At 37.1% G+C, this 24,622-nt stretch overlaps 2 protein-coding genes across 2 annotated transcripts; one reads left to right on the top strand and one right to left on the bottom strand.

The window, feature by feature from the left end:
- Nucleotides 1-826: 826 nt before the first annotated feature.
- Nucleotides 827-6,730, bottom strand: DYNLT2 (dynein light chain Tctex-type 2; the record flags this gene model as incomplete). Its single annotated transcript, XM_079550316.1, has 5 exons — nucleotides 827-937; nucleotides 2,263-2,421; nucleotides 3,200-3,376; nucleotides 4,290-4,340; nucleotides 6,713-6,730. The coding sequence occupies 5 exons, from the start codon at nucleotides 6,728-6,730 to the stop codon at nucleotides 827-829; spliced, it is 516 nt and encodes a 171-aa protein (XP_079406442.1).
- Nucleotides 6,731-8,506: 1,776 nt separating this feature from the next.
- ERMARD (ER membrane associated RNA degradation) lies at nucleotides 8,507-23,760 on the top strand (the record flags this gene model as incomplete). The annotated part of the gene is made up of 17 exons (XM_079532494.1): nucleotides 8,507-8,675; nucleotides 9,771-9,910; nucleotides 10,422-10,523; nucleotides 11,404-11,493; nucleotides 13,035-13,132; nucleotides 13,730-13,866; nucleotides 14,970-15,084; nucleotides 15,535-15,637; nucleotides 16,089-16,118; nucleotides 16,819-16,887; nucleotides 17,698-17,868; nucleotides 18,651-18,734; nucleotides 19,568-19,647; nucleotides 20,452-20,583; nucleotides 21,792-22,001; nucleotides 22,796-22,909; nucleotides 23,601-23,760. 17 exons carry the CDS (start codon nucleotides 8,507-8,509, stop codon nucleotides 23,758-23,760), a joined length of 2,004 nt encoding a protein of 667 aa, XP_079388620.1.
- Nucleotides 23,761-24,622: the final 862 nt, after the last annotated feature.

Here is a 24,622-nt window from a genome sequence, read left to right as displayed (position 1 = left end):
AAAACCTACAGCCTCAAACATTTACGTGGAGCTCATAACAATAGAAATGGTGTCAGCGCTCCCATCCCACGTTCCGCAGTTCTAAAAGCAAGTCTCTCTGGGGGCCTCACAAGTCTGCCTTATTAGCTCTCACTGTGCTTGCCTTCTACAGCCCGTTATCAATAGCCATGCTGCTAAGCACGGTGTCCTCTTGCCCTGGCCCTGAGAAGCTGCTTGCTGAATTCAGCATTTACCCACCTGCCTCAGCCCTGCTTAGCAAAAGTAAGTAGTACTTAGCAAAAGACTAATACTCAAGGATGTTAATAACCAAACTCAGTCCCTTCCAGGAGCATACGTGGAAATTCACACAAATCAAGCATGCAAAAGATGGCTTCCCCCTTAACATTTCTACCTAAATTGGCATTTTATCATAAAGCTATGGGGAAAAAAAAAAAAAAAAAAAAAAAAACCGCACTGCCCTCTCTTTCAAAAAAGCACACACTCAAGAGAACCATTACCTACAATTTATTGTAATTATTCATTAACAACTCAATGCACGCAACAGACAAGCAGCATTCAAAATTTGCTGAAGTTCAACTTTCCACCAGTTGCTCCGACTTTCACAGCAGAGTGCTACAACAGACGAAGCCCATATGTACTCAACCTTACACATTTCAGAAGTTATTTTTACAAAGCAAAGTGGTCAAAATTTTCTCAACTATCACATCAGGTTTGTTATTTTTGTGCAAGACTTTGGACTGATGCTGTTGGTAAGTGGATGTTCTGAAAATTTTCAAATATACCAAGTACTGTGCTGCACAGAAGCAGGTGCGTCATCTTGGGAGTGTCACTCGTAATAACAAGCTGTTATCAAAGCCAGTGCAATAAATGTTTCAGTCTCATATTTAGCCGAAATCCAGGTGTCTCTTTGAACATCCCAGACCCATCTACTCGCGACCTAAAGGAAAGAAAAGACAAAGCTATGATTGAAGTTACTCATAACACTATTTTTATATTTTGGAAGAACACAAAGCATCTTACAAGTGCTGATATAATTGCATTATGAGAGCTACGAATAGAACTGCACAATGATAGCGAAAACAAACAAGTGCTATTTGATCATATTCTTCCTTCACATTAAACGCCCCACCACAACAGACCCAAACATGTCTACACCAAAACCTCAGTTCTCTGTCATGTTCACTTGACAGCACTTTAGCATACTGGACCATAATGCCAAGAGACACCAGTGCTGGCAACAAACTGAGCTAAGAAGTAGCTGCTCCCCTCCACCTCTAGCAGCAGCTTAGTCAAGTATACTTGCAGCTATTCTGAGCTCTTGACTTTTTTTTTTTTTTTTTTTTTTTTTTTTTTTTTTTTGTAGAATTCATTTCAAATCTAAACTGTGAAAATTGATTGCTGAAATAAGCATATTCTTCATGGAAAGAAAAAAAAGTTTGGAGCATTTGCGTAAACCATCACATCCTACAGCTCCACACCCACACAGCACAGATTTAGAAGCATCATACTGTGACACAGCACTGGGAACGTGGGTAGAGAAAGGCCTTTCACAGATTGAAGACAGCATCCTTTCAAATATTGTTTCACAATGTACATTAGAAACAAGGCATGATTTCATCTTAGAAAGACACAAGGTGTTAAGAGGTGATGCTTAACACTCATAACTACAAGTGCTCTTCAGCATTCAGGAAGAGACCAAAAAGAGCACAGAATGCCAAAGTATGCTTACAGCACTGCAAATTTACACATGCAAATTGCAGTCTGAAATGCTTTTGCTTTGGGTGTACTAAGTTCAGATCACTCTTGTCAAGTTGTGGTTCCACCAGCATCCATTTGGCAGCACATGCAGTTAAAACAGTTTCCCTTCCTTTCGTTGGCACCTATTCCTTTCCACGTCACCCCATGTTACAACAATTGCACTGCATTTCGCACTTGCATACAGTGACCCAACTGGAAATCAACGTTCTCTGGAAAAAAGAAATATTCACTGCCTTCACACAGTTATACTGGCATAGGGCAGAGTGGAAACATCTGGTTGACAGAGATGCACGGGCTGCTTTACCACTGTTACTGACCTCAGTAAAAGAAGAAAAGAAATTAAGTTTAAAGAAATCCAACCCCATATACGAGTATGGAACCTGACAGCTGCAAGCCCACTTCTCATTACTTTGTTGAATATAGAATAACGCCAAGGAGATAACATACAGTTCTAAAGATTGTTTTCAATTCTCAAAAGATATTATTTATAATTTGTTTGCTCACATTTATTGCTTGACCTGCCTTTTCCACAATCAGCACTGTTACCACGTACTTATAACGGTCAAAGCCCATTTCCTTTGTAGCCTTTAATATTTCTTCTGAGATTGAAGCACACAAGGATGGACTAGAATCTGCATCATATTTGGCTTGTTGAAGTTTACTCTATCAAAAACAATGTTGAAAGATCTTAGTTCTCATCCTGGGAGTCCTTTGCAAGAAATTTTTACAGGCATTTTCTTTAAAAGAAACTAGTAAAACAAACCGTAAAGTACAAATGATGTTCACAAACAGGAAATGCTGCACTACTTTCACTCAAAAAATGTTTTGTCTATTTTTTGAAAGTAAAGAATTAAATATGTCCAACCTATCTCCATTCAGTGAACAGGGATGTATTATTTATCTCCAAAATTCGGGGACACCTCACTGGAAGAGAGTGCTGCAAATACCAGTTGAAGACAGGTCTTCAGAATTAGAGGAGGTGGTTGTAGCTTTTCAAGGTATCTCTAACAGCTACATTTTAACAAAATGCTCCCGCTTTTTCCTGCTTATCTTTTATACACAGTGGTCAGACTGTTGAGGACACCAAATATTTTACGCAATTCATGTGATAGTACTAGAAATAATTGAAGCATAGTTCCACAAGTTGGTTATCTGGATGTTTTGGAGATCAGGCTACTTTGAACTGCGCTGTAGCTCACTCCAGTTAAGAAGTGGGAAGGAGTGCAAAGAGCTTCATCTCCATGTTAACAGCACATGCTTTGTGACTACCCTGCAGAAAGACTTCTGCACCTTGCAGAACAGAGCACATTCATACTACATGTGCACCAAAACAATGCCTGCTAAGACCTATGCATTTATTTAAGCAACTTCCAATGTTCTGCTTATATAGTCATAAACTACTACTGGAAAAAAAAAAGACAGTTCATAAAAAAAACTATACCGTTAATATTGCTTGAGCTTTGTCTCTTACTAACCGATCCTGAAATTTATTATATGGCTCCAGTCTGTACGTATTAAGATATTTTATTTTTGCAGTAGTTTTTGATGAACCACTGAAACACTCTTCTTTCATAGTGGCTAAGCCTTCATAATTTGATAGCTTCATCTTTCCTTTCATCTGTGCAAAATAAGAAAAAACTGCATTACATATCAATGATCTAGTGTTTAATGGCTTCTAGAAAATATCTTGTGGGAGTAGATAAGAGGGAACAACAACAACAAAACAGTCTAGGAGTGTTTCACGGAAAACTCACAGCTTTTTTTCAGGCTGTTTTGAGACCACTACCTTCACTGAAAAGTAGAATAGTACTTTCCTTCTGCTCAATTTTCATTTCTTTCATACAAACTAAAATTAAGTTTGTACTTAATCTCAGCTTAAAAAAAAAAAAAAAAAAAAAAAAAAAAAAAAAAAAAAAAAAACATGCCATACTAGTACCCAAAATCCACTTTGGGTTTAGAGGAAAACTCCACAAACCCCTGCTCAAGACTTTCAAGATTCTCATTCAAACATTGTACACAAAACCTAAAATACACATTTGGTTTGTTTACTAGGAAATTTTACTTGTCCTATTAAGCAAATGTTTTATGAGTTAACGTCTTCATCTGCTAATTTAAAATGTACTTCAATGTGCAAGCTTTGTCATTTTGATTGGAACTTAAAAGCAGGATAGCAATTCTTTCTGTGAGTCCTCAGAACTCTGAAGATCCAGATCTTCTCCCCACCCAGATTCTGTAACATAATTCTCTTCAATACAAAAACAAAAGTTGGCCTTCCGCAAATACAAGCTGCAGGTCTAATGATACATACTGGTGTCACCACCTGCTGTCCCCCACAGTTGGCTTAAGCCACAACCATTGAACAGTAAGATGACAAAAGCACATAAAACCAGTGAGATTGCAACAAAAGCCACAGTCAGCGGTCATCCACACCAGCTACCTTGCATCCACTTCCCAGCATCCCCAGTTCCTCAGTCCCTTGCTCTACTTCCTGACTACAGAGAGAATTTAAACCAGAGAAAGTTACCAGCTACCTTTAAGGAGAGAGCACGAAGAGGGTATAAAACCACAGTGAAGGGCTTACACTAAAAGGAACAGAACAAATAGAACAAACTTATGGGTAACACAAAAATGAAGATGCATTACTCAGAGGCTCACAAGTATTTCAGCCAGAGGAGTCTGAAATAAGGGAAGCAAAATAGTTTCTATGATGTCACTTAAACATTAGCCATGTTGACATGAAAGACATTACCTACACCTATATCTCCTGTTTCCTTAACATTAGATTAATTCTGCTAAAAGCTATTTAGGTTGCTGGCAGCCCTTATGCAAACTGCCTGCAAGCGTTGTTACCACATCACAGAATTGTAGGTGTTAAAAGGGATCTCGGAGGGGGGTCACAACATCCAACTCCCCTGACAAAACAGGTTCCCTACAGTATGCTGAACAGGAAAATATCCAGGAAAGTATTTAATATTTCTAGAAAAAAAAGATTAATGTCAACAATTTGAGCTCTAAATAGTTCTGATACTGCACTAAGATGTAAGTAGACAAGTTCCACTCAGGTTGTGGACTCTCCTAATCTGAAACTCAAAACTCCGAAGAGTTAGCCTTTACCTGCTCATTGCAGGTCTTCTTAAAAGAGGATTTATATATATATATATATACATACGCACACACCACACATACAATATATACATTCACACACAAATATATATATATATATTAATATATATATATTAAGAAATTGCTATCTGAGGCAGTTCATGAGCATCCCAAACCATTTCAAAGGAACCGAACCTGTGAAAGCAGTCACAATCTAAAAAGCAATTCATTGATAACACTTTTGAACACGATTCACAAAAATCTTCAGCCTCTACAATTGCAGATAAAAGAAAACATGTCTACAGCGTGTGACTTCAAATAGTGCTATTACCTAAAGTTTAACAGCTAGCAGTAGTAACAGAAACTTCCACAGACGTTTCCTTACCTGCAAGAAACCATTTACCAATGAGGCGATATCATCAACGTCATCTCTATACAGTGCTGTTCTGCTCATGAAGAATTGAAATTGTTTTTGACAGGTTCTTGGCAATACTAGGTAAGGCATTCATAGGTAAGCCAACAGTTATTTACAGAAATAACACACCCAACAGGTGAAGGAGCTTACTGGCTACAGCAGCACTCTCTCACAAGAAGCAGCCTAGGTCCAAAAGATGCCCTCCTTCCAGTGTCTGACTCTTACATGAGCCAAGGATATCTCATATCTCCACCATAGATCCACCTTTTCTGGTCAGTTTGCCTATGCTCCCTAGGCCAACCACACCCCTTCACCAGGTGCTCCATCACCAGTTCAAGGTGTGATCTAACAGTTTCTCCACAGGTGTTAACTTCATTAATTCAGTAACTAAGACATCCAAAGGGCTAACAAGCAAACCTACTACTGTATTTCACAATACAAACACTGAATTTTACCATTTGCTTCTTCATGTGCATTAGCATGGGGTTCCAAAATGTAGCACAATGTTGTGTTGTGATTACATTTCTATGCAGTATCTATGCCTTCATTGAAAGAATCTATCAGAGCCACACAAACTGATTTTGCATTGAAACTACTAAAGCCTGTACTAAAGCCTGTTTTGTATTCCTGGACTCTGGGAGAAGCTTAATTTTGGACATATGAGTATCAATATGATTAGAAAACAAAGATTTTGGCATTTCACAAAATTATAGAGGATTACACTGAGTTATAGGGGATGGAAGGCACCTCTGGAGATCATCTATTTCAACCCCATGCTAAAGCAGGTTCTGGACAGTAGTTGCACAGGAAAGCATCCAGGTGGGTGTTGAAGATCTCTAGAAGAGATTCCACAACCTCTAGTCTGTTCCAGTGCTCTGTCACCCTCAAAGTAAATTTTTTTCTCATATTCATATGGAACTTCCTGTTTTAGTGTATGCCCAGGTTGCTTGTTCTGTTGCTGGGCACCACCAAAAAGAGTTCGGCCCCAACCGCATGGCTCTTGCTCTTCAGATTTTTATAAACATTGATAAAATCCCCTTAGTCTTCTTTTCCCCAGGCTGCACAGACCCTGGTTACTCAGCCTTTCCTCATAAGGGAGATGCTGAAGACCCCTTATCATCCTTGTGACCCTCTGCTGGACTCTCTGCAGCAGCTCCCTGTCTTTCTTGAACCGGGGAGCCCAGAACTGCACACAGTACTCCACGTATCCTCACCAGGGCAGAGCAGAGGAGGAGAATCACCTCCCTTGACCTGCCAGCCACTCTCTTTATGATGCATCCCAGGATCCCATTGGCCTTCTGGGTCACAGGGGCACAAACTGCCGGCTCATCTGAACGAAATACTGCTTGCTGTTAGGGCAGCTTTAACAAGAGTTGCTTTAAAGTTACACAAACGGAGTATTTCTCCAAGCACAGGGCACGCTCGTCCCTCACACACAGAACTGCCGGCGGCCATTACCGCCCCTCGCGGGGCGCGGCTGCGATGACCGCCACGCCTCCCTCACACCCGTCCTCCCGGCCCGGCCGCTCACGGTGTTTCTATCCCACACGCTCGTTCGCCGCCTTCCTAGCCTGTGTGCGGTGGCGGACAACTTCGACACGTTGGAGGAATCCTCCATGGTTGCCAGCTGGCAGCGCCGCTTTCCCCAAGGAGGGGTCGGCCGGAGGGTGCACCTCCGCCCTGCTCCCAACCCCGGGAGCAGCGGCCACGCTCGCGTGCGGCCGGCGTGACGCTGCGCTCCGGCAGCGCGCCGTGACGTTGAGCGGGAGGGCCCGGCAACAGCGGAGGTAATGGCCGTGACGGCCGCCGCGGTGCGGGTGTGCGAGCGCTCCGCTCTCGGGCGCTGCGGGGTTCCCCGAGGCCTCGTGGCTTGTGCTCTGCACAGCGGAGTTTGCTGCGGTTCGCGTGGTGCTCTGGCGGTGAAATCCGGAGCGAAGGACCCAATGAACCGTTTGTCGAACGATGTTTCGCGGCCATCTTAGGTTAATAGCAGGCTGGGTACAGCAGATGGCACCTGATTGCAGCAGGGGGTGTGCAGAGCTCACATACAGGCCGTGATCTTCAGTCTGTCTGCATAGATTGCTCTGAAAGTAATCCCTCCTATTTGTTTTTTATTTATGTTAGGAAAGCTACAGCAGAGACAAAGGGTGCAATAACATTGCTTGATGGAACACATTTGCAGCTTCAAAGCACAATTTTTCAATATAGTCACTGCCAGTAGCCAGATAGCATGGATGAGCTGATTGAGATGTTTCATTTTGTGGTGTGACAGATGTGCATGGCTGTCCAGGATGTGGCTTGGCTTTCTTGTTGCAGTCACTACTGCTGAAACGCACCACCCACTGCCCCATATCTACTGTTTGATCTCTATAAATGAACAGCAAGCATTGATGAATTTTTTTTTTTTTTTTTTTTTGCATAGAGGAATTCAGTTCCACTCCCTTTCTTCATATGCACTTCCATGTCAGATGCTATTTGGTCAGACTACTCCTCTGCTGCCTTCTGTCACGCAGCAACAAAACATAGCAGAATATTGGTGGGAAGGTTCAACCTAGACTGCCATACCACCAACATCCACTTTTGACGTTACGAGCCAACGAAATAGGAGGTACTGTTTCAGAGCACCCCTTATATACAAAATAGTTTGAGTCAGAGGGACACCAGCACCCACTCAGTTCCAACCCACTGCCATGGGCAGTGCTGCCCCCAGCCAGCTAAGCCTGCCCACAATCCCATCCAACCTGACCTTAAACACCTCCAGGGATGGGGCATGCACAGCCTCTGGGCAGCCTGTACCAGTGCCTCACAACTCTCTGACTAAAGAATTTCTTCCTTGTGATTAGTTTGGTAGGTAGAATGCATCTGAAATATACCTATACAATCAATGAATGTATAGATGTTATAGTTATGAGATGTACCAGAGAGCTTGATACACAGTTATTACACCAAAGCAGAAAAGATAAGATGGGTACCTGTATTCTGGGCTCACTTATGAAACTTGCAAGGAGTGGATCTCCAGAAGAGATCCTTCTCCACTGTTAGTCAGCTCTTAAATGGGTCTAGGAGAGCTGAAGCCAGGCTCCACCTTCCGGTAGTTCACCTGTGCTCCTTGGCTGACTCATTGCTCACCTCAGGTGATCAATCAGAGGTTCAGGCCACGATTCAACAGTTCCCATACAATACCAAACTGAAATTATTCAAATAAAAGTGATTCTGTCCTTCCTTTTTCAGATGGCATCATCAGACTCAGTCACAACTTGTCTTTCTCCACCTGTGCATTATGTGATTTGCAAACTTGGCTTTGAGAAAAAAGACGTCTATGATATTAATAATATTATGTCTGAAAATGGAGAAGTATGTTGGCAATCTATTACAGAGCATGTGCATTATCTTGAATCAGGTTGGTATTATTCTGATACGATGAAAAGATGTTTACAGCTGATGTAGAATCTCATTACAGTTCACAGTACTCAGAACTTAGTTGTAGTATTTTATTTTGGTATAACGTTAGCTTTTCTGCTGGAATATGTACATTTATTATTTACAGGGAGCTTTAAATGTTTTATCCATTTCTAGTATTTGGTTATAGATGACTCCTGAGATCCATGTAATCTGTGCTACATAGATAGTTCAATTTTTGTTTCCCCATTCTTGTTTCCCATGTCCTTTCGCTTGTACGTAAGGAGTTTGCCACTCTCATGGCTCATACTTGTTTTCTTCTATGTTCTTTGTATGCCTTCTGCAGTAAATTTAAAACACCTGGGAGTCATCAGTAGGGCTACTGTTGTTTTTGTTTCCTTTTCTTCATCTTTCACTTGTACAGAAGTATTATTTGTTCTCCCTTCTGTATGTAGAACAGTTTATAATTATGCTTTTTTAAGCAGAACAAAATGTTTCTATTCTGATGAACTGATTGTTCATTTGCCAAACTGCAAGCTTTTGCTAATTTGCTGAAATGGTCAAAATGGTAGATATTTCTGCCCTGGGCAATATTTTTCCATGAGTCAGGAGAAGTTTGCCACCCAAGAGAAGCAGTTATACCACTCTGTAGGGTACCACATCAATCTGCATTCTTTAAAGGGTGTAAGTGGTGCTGCTTGATTAAGACCTCAAAGCCTGCAGTAGCTTCCAGCTTGGTTATGTGGAATTGCTGCGCTCTTTTACTAGTGGATTCTTCCACTTTCAATAAAAATTGAGCATAATTAGATGTGTTATATTAGGACATAAATAGAACTTCAATTCTGTGTTTTCTTATATTAAGTTTTGTTTTGGAGAAGGCATTTGAATCTGGTTTTACAACGTACTTTTCTGTAGTTCATTTGTCTGTTCTTTTGGACAGTAAATTGTAGTTTACTGTTTGTGCTGAACTAATAGAGATAAAAATGTTTGAGCTAAATGTATATACAGACTGTTGGAGGCTTTACTTGTTATGACTTTTAAAATATGGAACCTTCAGAAAGTTTGGTTCTAACCACATGCCATTTTTCAATTCAAGACCGAAGTGTGGATTATATCAAAAGCATACGATCACTTGGACCTGTATGTGAATCTGTTAATTTGCACTTCAAATCTCTGACCAAGGACAAATTTGTAGTTCAGTATGCATTATGGTTCCAGTGGACAAACTACGCAGAGGTATGGAAATATCTGTTGACATTTGTATTTTGGCACATGACCTCTTGTTGGAAGTTTTTCATAAGAACACACAAAAGAGATTAACAATCCAAAATGTGTCTAATTGTCCTCTTACATAGTCACTTCTTCTAATTTTCCTGACTCAGTAATTAGATATATATATTTGTATATACATATAGGGTCTGTTCTAACCAAAGATAGTCGGATCTTCTTTTTCTGTAAGACCTAGTGGTCTGTGCTTAATATCAAATATTATTATGCAAAGTCACTGATAGTTTTTTTTAGATGTGTTGTACTAAATAAGTTTTGACTGAAAATACAGGAGGTGTGGACAGTAGCCCTTCAATCATCCACAGTTTGATCACCTTGGCGTGGTTTTATTTCTGTATTTGCGTAGTGACTATCACATATGAATATTTAGATCATATTTTTCGTGTGATTTTGATTTCTCCTTCTGAATATGTAATTCAACACTCTTCTTCTCTCCAACCCCCCTTCCCAAATCACACAGTTATTTCTTGAAGTGTTTGATGTTCTACAATATGCCCAATCTACAGAAGTTGCTCTTGGGTTAATGAAACTAACATCGTGCTTGGAGAGAGCTTTGGGTGATGTAAGTGCCACTATGAAGATTCAATTGCAGGTTTGGTTTTATAAGATGAGAATAAGTTCTTAGATTCAATTGCACAAAAGGGAGATTATTCTGTAGTGTGATGGTGTGTGGTAGCCTGGCCACATCTTCAGTGATAGTACTGTGTGTTATGTGAGCACAAATGTTTGAATTGATTAACTGGTCTCAGTTCCTTTCCTCCTTTTTTTTCTCCACACTCTCATTGTTATTTTTCAACTGGATCGATTCCGTTTTTACTCCATAATCGCAAAGGTGCCACCACTGCTAAGGTTGGCACACAGGCTAGGGAGAAGGGAACACCTGTTGTTTTTTTTTTGTTCTTGGGGAAATCACCTCCTTCCTACCTCTCCCCACCTTGCTTTCTTGTCAGAGTATGTTGCCCATAGATGAGACAGAGTAACTGGTTGTTGAGTCTCTATGAGGAAAGGGCAGAAGACAAAAGGTTTACATCTAGAAATACAGTTTTTTCCAAGTCTGAAGGGATGATGAATTTTTGAAGTAATTAAAAATTCCCTTAATTACATGGTGTTGTACTTGCTTTCTTGCTTTTTTCAATTTTAATTTTTTTTTTTTTCTTGGAGCAGTGGAGAGAGAAGAATGTGCCTGTAGGTACTGTGAATATCATAACCATGGGAACGTCAACTAGGATATACACTCATCTCTGATGCAGGCCATAGATTTTAATTTGTAGTGAAACTTTAGAATTTAAAGACTTTTCAGTTGGTGGGTTATGTTTGATGAGTGATTTTACAACAATGAAAAAGCTTATTGGGTGAAATTAGTCAAGGTCTATGCTTGAAATACAAATAAATATATTGAATTATTTATGTTATAATCACTTCTACTTTTTTTTTTTCAATAGGTACATTTACTGATTGGTAAAGATTGTCCCTTCCTTCTAAGAGATTTGCTTGCTTCTGAGCAGCTTGCAGTTGTTTTTGGACAAGTTGTAGTAAGTGCACAGTTCTGAAATAACAAATATTGAGCTGATTTTTTTTTTTTTTTTTTTTTTTGGCCTGGCTTCCAGTCATAGTCTTTGCCTGTGCTAAGGAAAAGTTTCAAGTTCTGTAATACGTTGGGAAGACTTCCATTACATACATGTGAATAGTGAATATTATAATTGTAGGCACTGGAATGAGCTGCCCAGGGAGGTGGTGGAGTCACTGACCCTGGAGGTGTTGAAGGAACGTTTGAATATTGTGTTGAGGGACATGGTCTAGTGAGAACTATTGGTGATAGGTGGATGGTTGGACTGGATGATCTTGAAGATCTTTTCCAACCATGGTGATTCTGTAAATTGAAATAATTTTAAAGGGTAGCCCATAATTTTTTTCAAATTGCTTTTCTATGTGAAAAAACCACATACTTAAAACGTCCCATATCTGGCAAGGGGGTAAGCAAGCCACAACGTTGTCTGCCTCTTTTTGAGTTGCGCAACTTGAGAGCATATGTCTTACAGTGGCAGTTACTTGTAAGATAATTTCCCTTTCATCACCACTGTAGTAAAACACTTCATAATATTGACCACAATGCAGTTTATGTGACTAGAGGAAACTGGTTTGTCTATTGCCATTTGCAAATAATAATAAAAAATTCTGAAGACACTTACCTTCTTGTGTAAGCAGAAGAGATGGTCCCTTTTATACTGTTCTATAAATACAATTATTATTTTTTTTTTTTAAGGACTGTATAATCAATGGACATCAAGATGTTACAATCACAAAATAAACAAGAGAGTTAGGCAAAGTGGACTATGATAACAAGAGAGAATAAATGGAAGGCTTACCCTTATGCTGGGCTCACCACAAAACACCAGAAGGAGGGATCTCCAGACGAGATCCTTCCCTACTGGTAGCCAGCTCTTAAATAGGTCTAGGAGGCACTTGCCTAGAAGGCCAATTGCCTTCAGCTGTGCTCCTCTGGCTGACTCATGGCTCGCCTCAGGTGATCAATCAGAGGTTCAGGCCGTGACTCAGCAGTTCCCATACAAGGACAAATTATTGGATGTGTAGTGTTAGCCAATCTAGTAGTTTTGTAAGGATTATGCCTTGAGCTGTAGTTCCATGTGGAGTAGATTAATTCTTACTATTAAAAAGTTTCCTTTTTCCCAATGGAATACTGGGAATACAACTTTGAATGCAGATTCTTCATTTTTATGTTAATTCATACTAAATTATTGTGGATTTATAGTATGATAAGTAAAAGCTCAACTTGAATTAATTTGTTTCCCTGTCATAACTGTTTGACATGTTTAGCAGTTTTGTTCTTTTTGTATTGTATTCTACAGCATGTATGAGTAAGTTAAGATTTCCTTTCAGAGAGTACTGGGAATTCCAAATAATGAGTTGCAGTTACTATGACAAGCTGTGACCAGTTGTCTTGACAGTAGATATTATAGTTTCTCAATAATTTCTTGAATTTCTTGTCAGGGCAAGACACAAAGTAGTAAATAATAAATTTCTTCATGTAGTAATCACTTTGTTTATTAATTAGATGGATGTACTCAGGATATTCATTGGATCACCGTATGGTCTGAATCTTCGTAATGTTTTGTGGCATGGGTTTGCATCCCCAAAAGAAATTCCTGCAAAGTAAGTTGTTAACAAAAAAATCTTATTTTCTTATCCGGTCAGGCTAACAGTGCTTGAGAATTGATGAATAAAACTTGCTACTCTTACAAAAAGAAAAAAAAAAAAAAAAAGCATTCTCTAAGGCTTTTGGCAGAATCCTGACAGTTTTCTCTATTTTGTCCTGCTGCTGCTACCACTTCTTTTGGAACTAGATTTCCATAGAGTACTTCAGCCATTATGAAACCAATCAGCTTTAGAAACAGTGTGTTTTTTCTGTCAGGAAAAATGAAAAAATTTAAGGTCTGGGCAGTCAGGAATAAATCAAAACAAAAGGCAGAAGAATAGGAAAGGAAGAGTAGCAGCAGCAGCCAAGGAGAATGCACTGGTGGTTTTTTTTTTTGTTGTTGTTTTTTTTTCTTCTAACTCCACATTGTTTTGTCATGCTTGTAAAATGCAATTGATCATTTAGCTCCTTTACCCAAAAGGGATGGGTGAAATACGGACTGAATCTTGTTTGAAAGAGCAAAAGAAACCTTTGTCCCTAACCCAGAAATGTGGATTATTTGTAAAAGATTTTGTTGTATTAGCTTTTCTAATATGTTTTAATATTCTCCCTAGATATTGTGCTATGCTGCTTTTTTTAACTGCAGGATTGGGTCAGTTGTTACAGACATATCTTCTGAAAACTAAATATGTTTTAGTACATCGACCTTATGTGACCTTCATTAGATTAGAGGATCTTGATGCATTTCCAGGCAAGTATTTAACCTTTAGTCATTACTTATTACTATGTTCTTTATTGTTTCATTGTCTAGAAGTGCTATTGAAAGTAATGTGTTTTCCAGTTAGATGACTGAATCTTTTAGGTAAGATACATATATAATAATGTCTTTAGGTGAATCAGTTGTGCTTGTAGACACCGTAGACAACTTTTTAATATACAGACTGTTGTACTGATTAACAAAACAAAAAATACTGAATTCTAAAATAGATGTAACATGCTGAAATGTGTTAATAGTGCAGCTTATGAAAGACTTCAGCTATATGTTTCAATGTTTTGATGATGAGAACTCACTTCCTTTAATAGTCAGCTAGTTTTGTTGTGGTTTTTTTTTTTGTTTGTTTTTTCAAAAATCTTTAACTCTTTCCAGAATCAGTGGATTCTAGCAGCAAGGGTCCCGTCAGGAGTACTTTGCATCTTGCATCAAAGGTTGTGGTGAAAGAGAGTATGGTTACATATCTTCAGTATCCTGATACACCTCAGGAAAAGTTCTGTATATCAACAGTTGAAAATTTCCAACATCTTTGCATCCTTCCCCTACTGGAGGGAGGCCCCAGGCTTGGACACAGTACTCCAGATGGAACCTCACAAGGGCACAGTAGAGGAGGGCTATCACCTCCCTTTCCCTGCTGGCCACCTCTCTTGTGATGCAGCCCAGAACATAGTTGGCCTTCCAGGCTGCAATAGCACACTGCTGGCTTATATCCAGCTTAAGTGTCAGTACAGAAAATTTGATAACATAGGAACAATGTCACACTGATTCTATTAATGTAGACTATACTTTTCAAAAGTATTTGAAGCTGGTGGAGAACAGCTGAACAGAAACTGGAGCAGTTACTACGTAGTCTCAGGAAAAAGCACCCATGACTTTCTAACTGTGCTTACTGTGTCGTTTTACATTATTAATAGAAATGCAATCTTATAAACTCAATTTCTGATCTTAAATCTATCACCATTACAGTTGTATTGGAAATGCATTGAATAGCTTATGCTGAAGTAATCTTTGCAATGAAATATTAAGAATTAGAAAACCGTAGATTGTATGTAATTTATCAATGCTATTTTGCTAACTTGCAGATCTTAATCATGAAATGCTTTGTGTAGCGGAAGAGCTACTGCAAGTGTCTAACTTTGTGCTAAGAACAATGCTACCATTTTGGATGTCTGCTTTAACAGCTTTCAAGCAAAGTAGGTAATCATTGATATTTTTTTTCCTCCTATTTTTCATCTTCTTCTACATTTTTATTTGAAGACATTCATGATTTATAGAAAATTAGCCAGCAGCATTTGTAGATTCCAGAAGTTTTTGTTGAATCTGCAGAAGATGTAGCTGAGGAGAAGTGCTTTACAAAGCGAATGGGAACAGCTCTTCATGTATTAGAGTGCTTGGGTTGTTTGTTTGTTTGTTTTAATAAATATTTTTCGTCTTCCTTGTCCATTCATGTTTTTGTAAGTTAGTGTCATCCCTGAGCTGATTTGAATTAGGTGGTCAGCTTTTGTAGGGTGCATAAAGTCATTTAGTTTTCATATGCTATCATTAACAAGAAATTTTGCTCTGGGTTCTTTGACCTGGATCTCAGATTTCATTTGGATTGTATTTATAAGTGAGGGAGAAGAAATTGTTTCTCTGTTTTTTTTTCAGGTATGCTGACTGTGTGATTCTCTTACTTCCTCAGCTGGAAGCTGGACTTAGATTGCTCTTCACTACAACTAATAACTGTCCTAATAGATTGCTAACAGCTGAGGTAAATTTCTGTCTAAAATCAGTTAGTGCTAGCAATATTTGCAGAGTAGTTATTGTGGTAGCGCAGTGTCTAAATTTAGCTTTTCCTCTCTCAAAGTCTGAGAATTAGTAGAGCGTAATTTACATTTTTGTAGTACATTTTAATGATTATTTTTTTTCTTTTTAACTAAAAAATAAGGAAAAAAGATGCCTGCCAGTAAAAGTGGTCTGAAAAAGTACTTCAAGGTTAGTGTTCTAGAATGGTATTTGAGGGAGGAAAGTTGATCACATTCCATTTATTTGGAGGAAAAAAAAAAAAGTAAAAAAATCGAATACACTCTTTTTTATTTTTTAAGGGTTTATTTGCTATTCATGCACCTCTGGTATCTCATGTATTCTGAACTTAGATTTATTCACTCACATGTCTATATAATTGTTTTCTATTAATAATCAAATAATGTTTTCTATTCCAGTCTTCTGCTTTCTACACCACTTTTGATGAGGTATTTCTGATTTTATTTTATTTTTTAAATTCATAGCAGTGTCAGCGTTTAAACTTCTACATGTTTCTCATTAGTAGAGATCAGAACATACTTACTAATTTAGTTGGATAAGGCATTATTTCTAAATTTTTCCAAGTAGAAAAGGATAGGCAGTAAATATACTTTAAATTTGGAATCCTTCAGGTCATAACAAAATCATACAGGTTATAATGAACAGAACTTAATTTTACAGAATCATAGAATGGCTTGGGTTGGAAGGGACCTTGAGGATCATCAAGTTCCAACTTCCCTGCTGCAGGCAGGGCCACCAACCTCCATATGTAAACTAGACCAGGCTGCCCAGGGCCCCATCCAACCTGTCCTTGAACACCTCCAGGAACAGGGCATCCACAACTTTTCTGGGCAAATTCTTTTGAGTGTTTTTATTTTATTTATATGTTTTTATTTTATATTTCTTCATCTTAAAGAAACAATTATTTCTGGTAGACTTAGTTATTCAAAATAAATACAAATAAACCTTGCAAGCAGAAGTTCTACGGCTATTATTGAATTGTCTTAGTCTGTCAGTAGCAAATAGACACCTTGACTCTGAAGCAGCTCTGAAATAATTACTTAATATTAGAAAATCTCATTACTTAAGTGTTTTTCCTTTGATTTTTTTACTTTCAATAAAAGCTTTCTCTTCAAATGATCTTCCTAGATGCTAACAAAGCATTTGGATAATGAAGAAATCAATCAGCTTCCTTCAGTTCTTGAAGAACCTGCTATGGCAAGTGTTTTGAACATTCTTTTTGTTGTTGTTATTTTGCGTTTTGCATTTATTTTTTTTATTTATTTATTTATTTTTTTGTTGTTGTTGGTTGGTTGGTTTTTGTTTTCCTAAATTTAGCAGTGTATTTATGATTGTGTATTTATTTGTCATTTGTTGCCTGTCTCCAGAAGCCTAGTATCAGAAACTTGTTGCTGTTTCATTGTGAAGGATACAAAGTAGTACCTGACATGTTACATTCGGTTAGAATCTAAATGTCTTTGTGTCTGAAATGTTCAGGTCTATGAGTTGTCTGTGGTAACTTCTGAAGATTAGCTGAAGAGAATAGAAGAAAAACAGATGCCTCATAAGACGAAAGCTAAACTGTTTTTCAGTTTCTTCTGGGGCATATCCTGTACGAGGTAGGCAGATCATACAACAGTATAGCTGCAAGCTTGCCAGAGCGCACCCTACATATTGCCACCCAAGACTGTGAACATGAAAAATAGAGGTATTGAATTTAGAGGTCTCTTGAGGCTGTAAGAAAGATATAATTTCATTGTACTGGGAGTCAGAGGCAGCAAGGTGGTGGAGGACTTGCAACATAAAATCAGAGAAAATCTGTTGTTACCCTTTATGGAATAGTTTGTGTGTCAGTTTCAAGTTTCCTGAGAAGCTAACACAGTGGACTAACTGCCCTTTTATTTTTTTTATGAGCATAGTTGCATTGTTTTCTATGCCTAAAGGCCCCTTTTCTTATGGACACAAATGCATTTTTACCTTTTAGAAGATACTCTGTATGCTTACCTCTATTGGTGTATATCTCCACAGGAATTTCTTTGGGACTTCTTGAACCACCAGGAGGGTCCACGCATAAGAGACCATTTAAGCCATGGAGAGATCAATCTAAAAGCATTTCCCAGAGAAATAGCCAATCAGTTGGTGGCGTTTGCAATTACATTACTCTGCAGGTTCTCGGATGAAGACATGGTTGCTTTTAAGGTAGGGTTCAATATTATGCTTTCAGAAGAGTCAGCAGTTGGATGACAGATGCGATTTATAGTTTCTTATGACTACATCTTTCTTGACAGCAGCTTTCCATTGAAATGAAATATTCCTCTAAGTGAAAATCTGTGCAAGCATGTTTTCTAGGATTGCAGTGAAATAAGTGCAGAAAGTTTTCCAAATGTTTATCCTTTCTTACTGTATCTTGATCTGTTTGCTTAATCAATCCTTCTTCAGGTAGTTAGTCCATTTTATATAGAACAACCGTAGCTTACCTAGAGAGATATGTAATGTTTGAGAATCTCTTTCTCTCTAACATGCTATAAGTAATGGAAGTAGTTTAGAAATGGAGATGTGATTTGTTAACTCTCCTTATTGCGTACACTTTTTGTCTAGCAGTACATGTTTTGTAATGTTAACTACTATTGTATTTACTCCCCCAAATTTCCTGTTCGTATTTGCCATTACTTTCAATCTGGTAAAGCAACCTTTGAGATAAATCTTCTATTTATTAGTTAGAGCTCTTTCAGTTTCTAAAGATGATTTTCATGCTGCTGCATTGAGAGAGTACATAATTAGTTATCTCTCAGCTACTGCCAGCTTTTGTACATGGAAAATGTCAGAGAAATTAAGCTTTAAACTGATGATTGCTGCATTAGTCTCTCAGAAATTTGGAAGTCTTTGACTTCAGTACTGTAGGTGGCTTGAATACAGATAAGCATAAGTCTAGGTCTGTTCACAATTAGGACAGTTTGAAGAAACTTATATTTTGTAATCAGGAACATCTGATCATAAAGCCACTGATGAACTGTGCAAGTTGCTACCACTCTCGATTTCATCCAATTTCCAGACTTAAGAAACAGGTAAGTCCTTGCAGCTGAAAGCATTTTAGTCCTTAAAATTGTGAATCTTTAAAAATAGTCTTAGTTGCTGTCTTCAAACTTTGGTGGTCCTAAAAAGTTAGAATTTTACATAACTCTTTTTTTTTCCTAATGAATTTTCAGGCTTTGAGAAGTAACTAAGCACATGGCTGGACATACAGCATGTACTGTTCTTGCTCAAATCACTGTATAGCTTTACTTTTACCAGAATGGTTGCTGCTTTATGGATTTCTTAATCTTCTTGTCCCTGACAAGGATTAAGTACTGTATAAATCTTGGATTGGGCTACCACAACTAACATTTTTGTTGTATGAAAGCCAATTACTTAAAGTTTTCTTGGTGTAGAAAAAGTTGCTTTTTAGTGCCACAGTATTTCTCAGCCAATTAGTTCATGAACTGCTTGAAGACGTTCTTTATTGATTTGGGTTTGCAGTAAACAATACTCATTTTAGACAGCTTTTGAATCATATCTTACAAAGGCTTTTTTTTTTTTTTTTTTAATATCAAAGGAAGGGAAGAAAGAGTAGTAAATTGGTTTCTTCAGGTGATATTTTAGCATGGAAGGATTTTTGCCCTAACATAAACCTTAATAATTTTAATAATTTGTGCTGGCTTACAAATTATAACTACTAAACAACTAATTTACCGTGTGTTTCTGTCTGGTTTTTTGTGGTTTTTTTTTTTTTTTTGTTTTGTTTTTTTTTTTGCTAAAATTGCTACTAAGAAAAATAAAATATATTGTCCTGTATGTTCTCTTGTTTGTCTAAGGCTGTACTTTGCATAAAGTTTTTTCATAACACATTCATGATTTTTAGGTGCTAGAATGTATGAAGAGCATTCACTTGTGGCATGAATTACCAACAGTGACTGAGGAACAAATTCAAACACTTAAAGGGTATGTGTTTGCTGTTTTAGAAAAGATACTTCTCAAAAACATATGAACAACAGGGTTTGAGATTAAAAGTCTCATCAGATTCCTTACTAGTAAGATTTTAGACACCAAAGGGGTTGTGGAAGACTCCTTCATTTTCTTTTTAAGTTGATCTGTGTTGTATGCATCTGTAGCCAAAAGATACTGGAAAAACTACAAACACTGCTATCTGGAAGAGAACGTTGGAGCCCTTTGAAACCAACACAAAACTGAGTAGCTGTTCTATTTGTGAAGAGATATTGAAGGAGCTCTTAGGAAATTATGCTAGATGTTGAGCCCATCACAACAAAAACAAAAAGATGGGTCACTAGGTATAAAACAGAAAATAATTGCTTGTTCTGGAACAAGAAAGTAGTAGCTGAATTAATGGCAGATTTTAAATGAGATATTAGATAGATGAAAAAGTACAACATTCTTTTGTGATTTGAAAATAAAAAAGTCAGTTTCATTATTATCTCTGGGAGAAATTGCGCTGATGTAGAGCTAAGAGATGAAAGTACGATGTGTCAGGCATATACCTAGCATGCTTCAGGATTTTAATGAATAAGTGGAGAAATAAAGCGATTAAAAAGACAGAACAGAAAAGACTGTTTTTAATTGAAGAAAGAAAGTCATAAGATGGAGGGAAAACTAAAATAGCAGAAAGTGAGAGTGGATATCAGATACACTGCTGTCCAAAATATCTGCATTTTGATCTGTGCAACCTAGGAAATAAGTACTGCATAGTGTTGTCATCTCAAATTGTACTTCTTTGTTTTATTTTTTGAGGTTGGAAGGAAATACTGAAGCTAGTATGTTAGTTTTAAAGGTGGCTGAAATTCTCTCTCAGTTGCAGCAGCAGTATTCGCCCTGTGACTTCTATAATTCAGATGACCCAATGAGTACTGTTGCAACAGAGAGGTAAGTTTGATCTTTTCTTGGTTTCTGCTGTCAGCTTGTACATGCAGATCACCACTCCAGAACACTCAAACCAAAGTTATTCATTTCTCCATCTTCAGTAGCAAAATTCTGACATAGAAAATTCCTTGTTACACTTGTGATCAGATTTTAGAGGTACATTCAGAGGTACATTTAGAGGTACATTTTAGAGGTTCCAGATATAATCGATGTGGAGTGTGGATGATCAAAACAACTTGTCTTTTACTTGATACTCTGGTGGCAATCTTAAGAAACTTGTGAATCAATTGACATGTTGGAACGAAACACCTAATCAAACGTAAGAGATGTGGGCAGGATAGTGCAAAGAGGGTGGTACACATTGCTTTATTCATATAAATTGCATGCCTTCTGTTTACTACCGCTCAGTTTATAAGAACTGTATGCTTTCTACTTACTGCCCATCAGTCTGCATTTGTTCTCATTTATTAAAAAGAAACCTGATTAGTAAATTGTTACATGGTTTTAAGATTTTTCTGCTTTTATCACTTTTAGTCATCGGTGTTTTGCTGTCTCAGATAATTTTGGCATGAGGGAGATTAAGAAACGCTTCTGTAAGAGCAGAGTGCTTAACGTGCTTAACAATGCTGTGTGACGCATTGTGTTTGCAGATTAGAAAATGACAGAAGAAAGGTATTTTGTTGCTTTAACAACTTATTATCCAGTGTGTAGTTGATTAAAACATTGGTCTCACCGCCAGTGTTTTAAGAGATGTTAAATCTGCTACTTGTTCTTCCCGGAAGACCGTACGCTGCTGTGGCTATTAACTAATACCATTTGTCTGATTAGGTTTTATTCTGGTTGATGCTAATTCATTGTGAATTGAAATATTGTGGGAGGCCTAAACCACAGTGCTCTGATTTGATGTGCTTGATGTATCGTTTTGGCTAAGCATTTTTGTTTATTGTGGTTGTATTTCTGTAATTTGAAATGGGAAACGTATTCATCACCAGTAGGTTTTAAATTATGTTATGTAAAGTGATAGAAAACACAGTCACTGCTTCTACAGAGATCCATACTTCTTCTGTCAGAGTGATCAGTTTTTAGGTTTTTTTAACTTAAAACATTAGCTACAATCAAACAAATATCAAACTACAGCTGATATGAAATTTATCTCATGTTAAATCCAGCTGGCAAAAGGTTGAAACTAACAGTTACTTTCTATTTTGAAGGCTGTTGCTAGAACTTTGTGCTAGGCACATTAGCACACTCTATTCTCCAAGACCTGTTCTGGAAGTGTTAGTGGTACTCCGTAAAATATGCACACAGTGCCATCAAGTGTCTGAACAAGTTATTGCCAGTATTAAGTTGAGATACCAACAGTGGACAGAAAAGACTCTACGTTCTCGCCAGAGGCATAACTATCTACGAATGTTGAACAGGTTGGCTGATGTTTTCTCTCTACTTTGTGGCTGCCTTTATGAGAAAGTTGCATGCTGCTGTTGCTAGTTTTCAGTGTTTTATCACACAAGTTTTAAATACACAGTGTTCGTGTGTTCTCATTAATCATTTCAGAGTTAAGTGTCAACCCAGTGATATAGCAGAAAATCTCAATTTGGAGAACAGTTCAATGGATGGTTTTATCATTACTACACTACTTTCCTTAAGCTTTAAAATGAAAGTGTCGCTTAAGACTATGTTTTTAATTTCTCAATTTTCCTGCTTAAGCATAAAAAATGACATTTGAGTTATACCTGAGTACAGAATGTAAAACTGTTTTCAGGACTCAACCTTCTCCAGTTCTGCTGCTTTTTATCATTATACCTGAATCAGTATCTTTTAGATAGATTTGGAGAGATTTTTTTAGGATTACATTAATTTTGTTCCCATTCACAAGTGTTTTTAAAGGATTTATGAATTTACTTCAAAAAAACTGGAGAATAATTTTTTTACTTGATTATTTTCCTCAAAAAACCACGTTATTTAAAAAACGTAGCTTAAATGGACAATGAATATTTGCAACTCGGTTGATCTCCATTTTATTATCCTTGGGTTAAGAGGTGCTGGTGAGTTTTCCTCTGAAGTCTTAGTTCAATTTGTTGGGTTTTTTTCCTGTTTTGAGATTTCACAATTTACTGTATTGTTTATAATTTAGGTATAATTTAGGTATTATAATTAATGACCCCATTAATTTGGGTTTATTTTAATTCATTTATTTTACTTTTGTCTCTTCTAGCATTAAGTTTTTATCTCCGGTGTTACGGCTCATCTTAGTGTTGATTACTCTGGAACTTGTTAATGTCCACTTGGTCTGTAAGAAGAATCCTTCTGATTATCATCAGTATCTAAAGTAAGTATATAAGGTGATGTAGAAATAGGAAGTTCCATACATTCTTCATAACCAATTGAATAGATTTGATCTGTAATATACATCCTATGGAGACAAAAAAGTAAAAAAAAAAAAAAAAAAAAAAAAAGAAAAAGGAGAAAAGAAGCAGCATGCCTCTTAGTGCATTATCATCCTTTCTGTAATTATAGTCATCAGTTCTATCTCATACAATGTTAGCTAAGGACTAAAATAACTTTGAAAATGTATGGTCCAATTATTCACATTTTTTACTGATTAGACTTCTCCTTAGCATAAACAGAAAATGATCTCACACCCAAAAAATGTTAATGCATAAAAGCTGTATTTAATATTTAAGTGATTTTACTCCTTGTGTGTCAGTTAACAACAAGTTGCATTGTGAAACATTTGACTGAGAAAGGAAAGAAAACAGTATGTGGAAAATTGTATTACACATTATATCATTGCATTCTTTCTATGTCAGTATTTAATTGCAGTTCTGAAAATCATTACTTCTTGCTGTTGGAATGAAGGAGTGGTTATTTTCCAAAAGTAGAATGAACTTTAATGTGTTGGTCATCCTGACGGAAATTTAGAAGTTTGGAGAAAGTAGCAACTTCAAGTCAGGCATTGAGGTCCTTTTCTCCTTTAATGTCCTTTTAATGAGCTTTACTTCTCTTTTTATTTCTTATAGGTTTTTGAAGTCAGTCTTGCAGTATGCTGAGAACTTGGTGACATACACAAGCCCTGAGAAAAACAAGTGGGATGAAACCATACAGCTAACAAATAAGGCTTTGTTAAAAATAAGGAAATTCAATGATGGAAAGCTGACATTGATACAGTCAGCTACATAAATACTTTTGATGTTATTTGGACGTTGTTATATCTTAAATGCTTTGGAGTCCTCATGCTTGTCAAGTCTAAGATTTAAAAGCAAACTTCATCATTGTAAAATTTTGGATGCAAAAGTCATTATTTCTATTATAAGGCTGTTGACAGCAGAGTTAAGATCAGGCTTCTGAGGAATGGGCTGTTCATCAAATTCACTGAAAAAGTTTGAATGTGAACCAGGTCAGGATGGTGCATGTTCTACTTCAAGTATATAATGTATTTTGTAGATTGGTTTAAAAAAAAAAAAAAAAAAAAGTTTTTTATTACACTGTAAGTATCTAAGAATATGAATAAATACTCTGAAAATTTTTAAATGCCAGAAGATTTTTTTATTTTGCTGAAATACACTAGAAATGGTACCAAATATTGTGATCAACATATTAAGACACAATGAATAGCACAATATTTAGCATTAAGTAGTATTCTTTGATAGTGTGATTGTTTTCAGTAGTTCAAAACAGACTCAGATCATGCACAGTGTTTATTTTGTTTAATAGCATCTACTCGTTCCCAATGCAAATCTAGTTAATGAATTAATTTCATATAGGTTAAATATGAATACTAACATACATACTCATAGGCACACATTTGTTGTGGTACAAAAAATTGTCCTCTTGTTGGACACAAGATTCTTTCAGTTTTTGGTTTTTTTTTTTCCAAAATATGTTCTTGCCCCTTTCTAATCCTCAAAGAATAGAATTTCAAAGAAATGCATCAATTTAAGAACAGATTCATAGGAGACCTCCTGTCTCTATTTCTTTCTACTATGGAGTGTAAGACCAGAGGATAATATCCAGAGATCGTTTGGGTATGCAAAGGATTAGA

Source organism: Tetrao urogallus (assembly GCF_951394365.1).
Source record: "Tetrao urogallus genome assembly, chromosome: 2".
NCBI lineage: Eukaryota > Metazoa > Chordata > Aves > Galliformes > Phasianidae > Tetrao > Tetrao urogallus.
The sequence above is the reverse complement of the archived record's forward strand: the minus strand, read 5'-3'. Positions and strand labels throughout refer to the sequence as shown.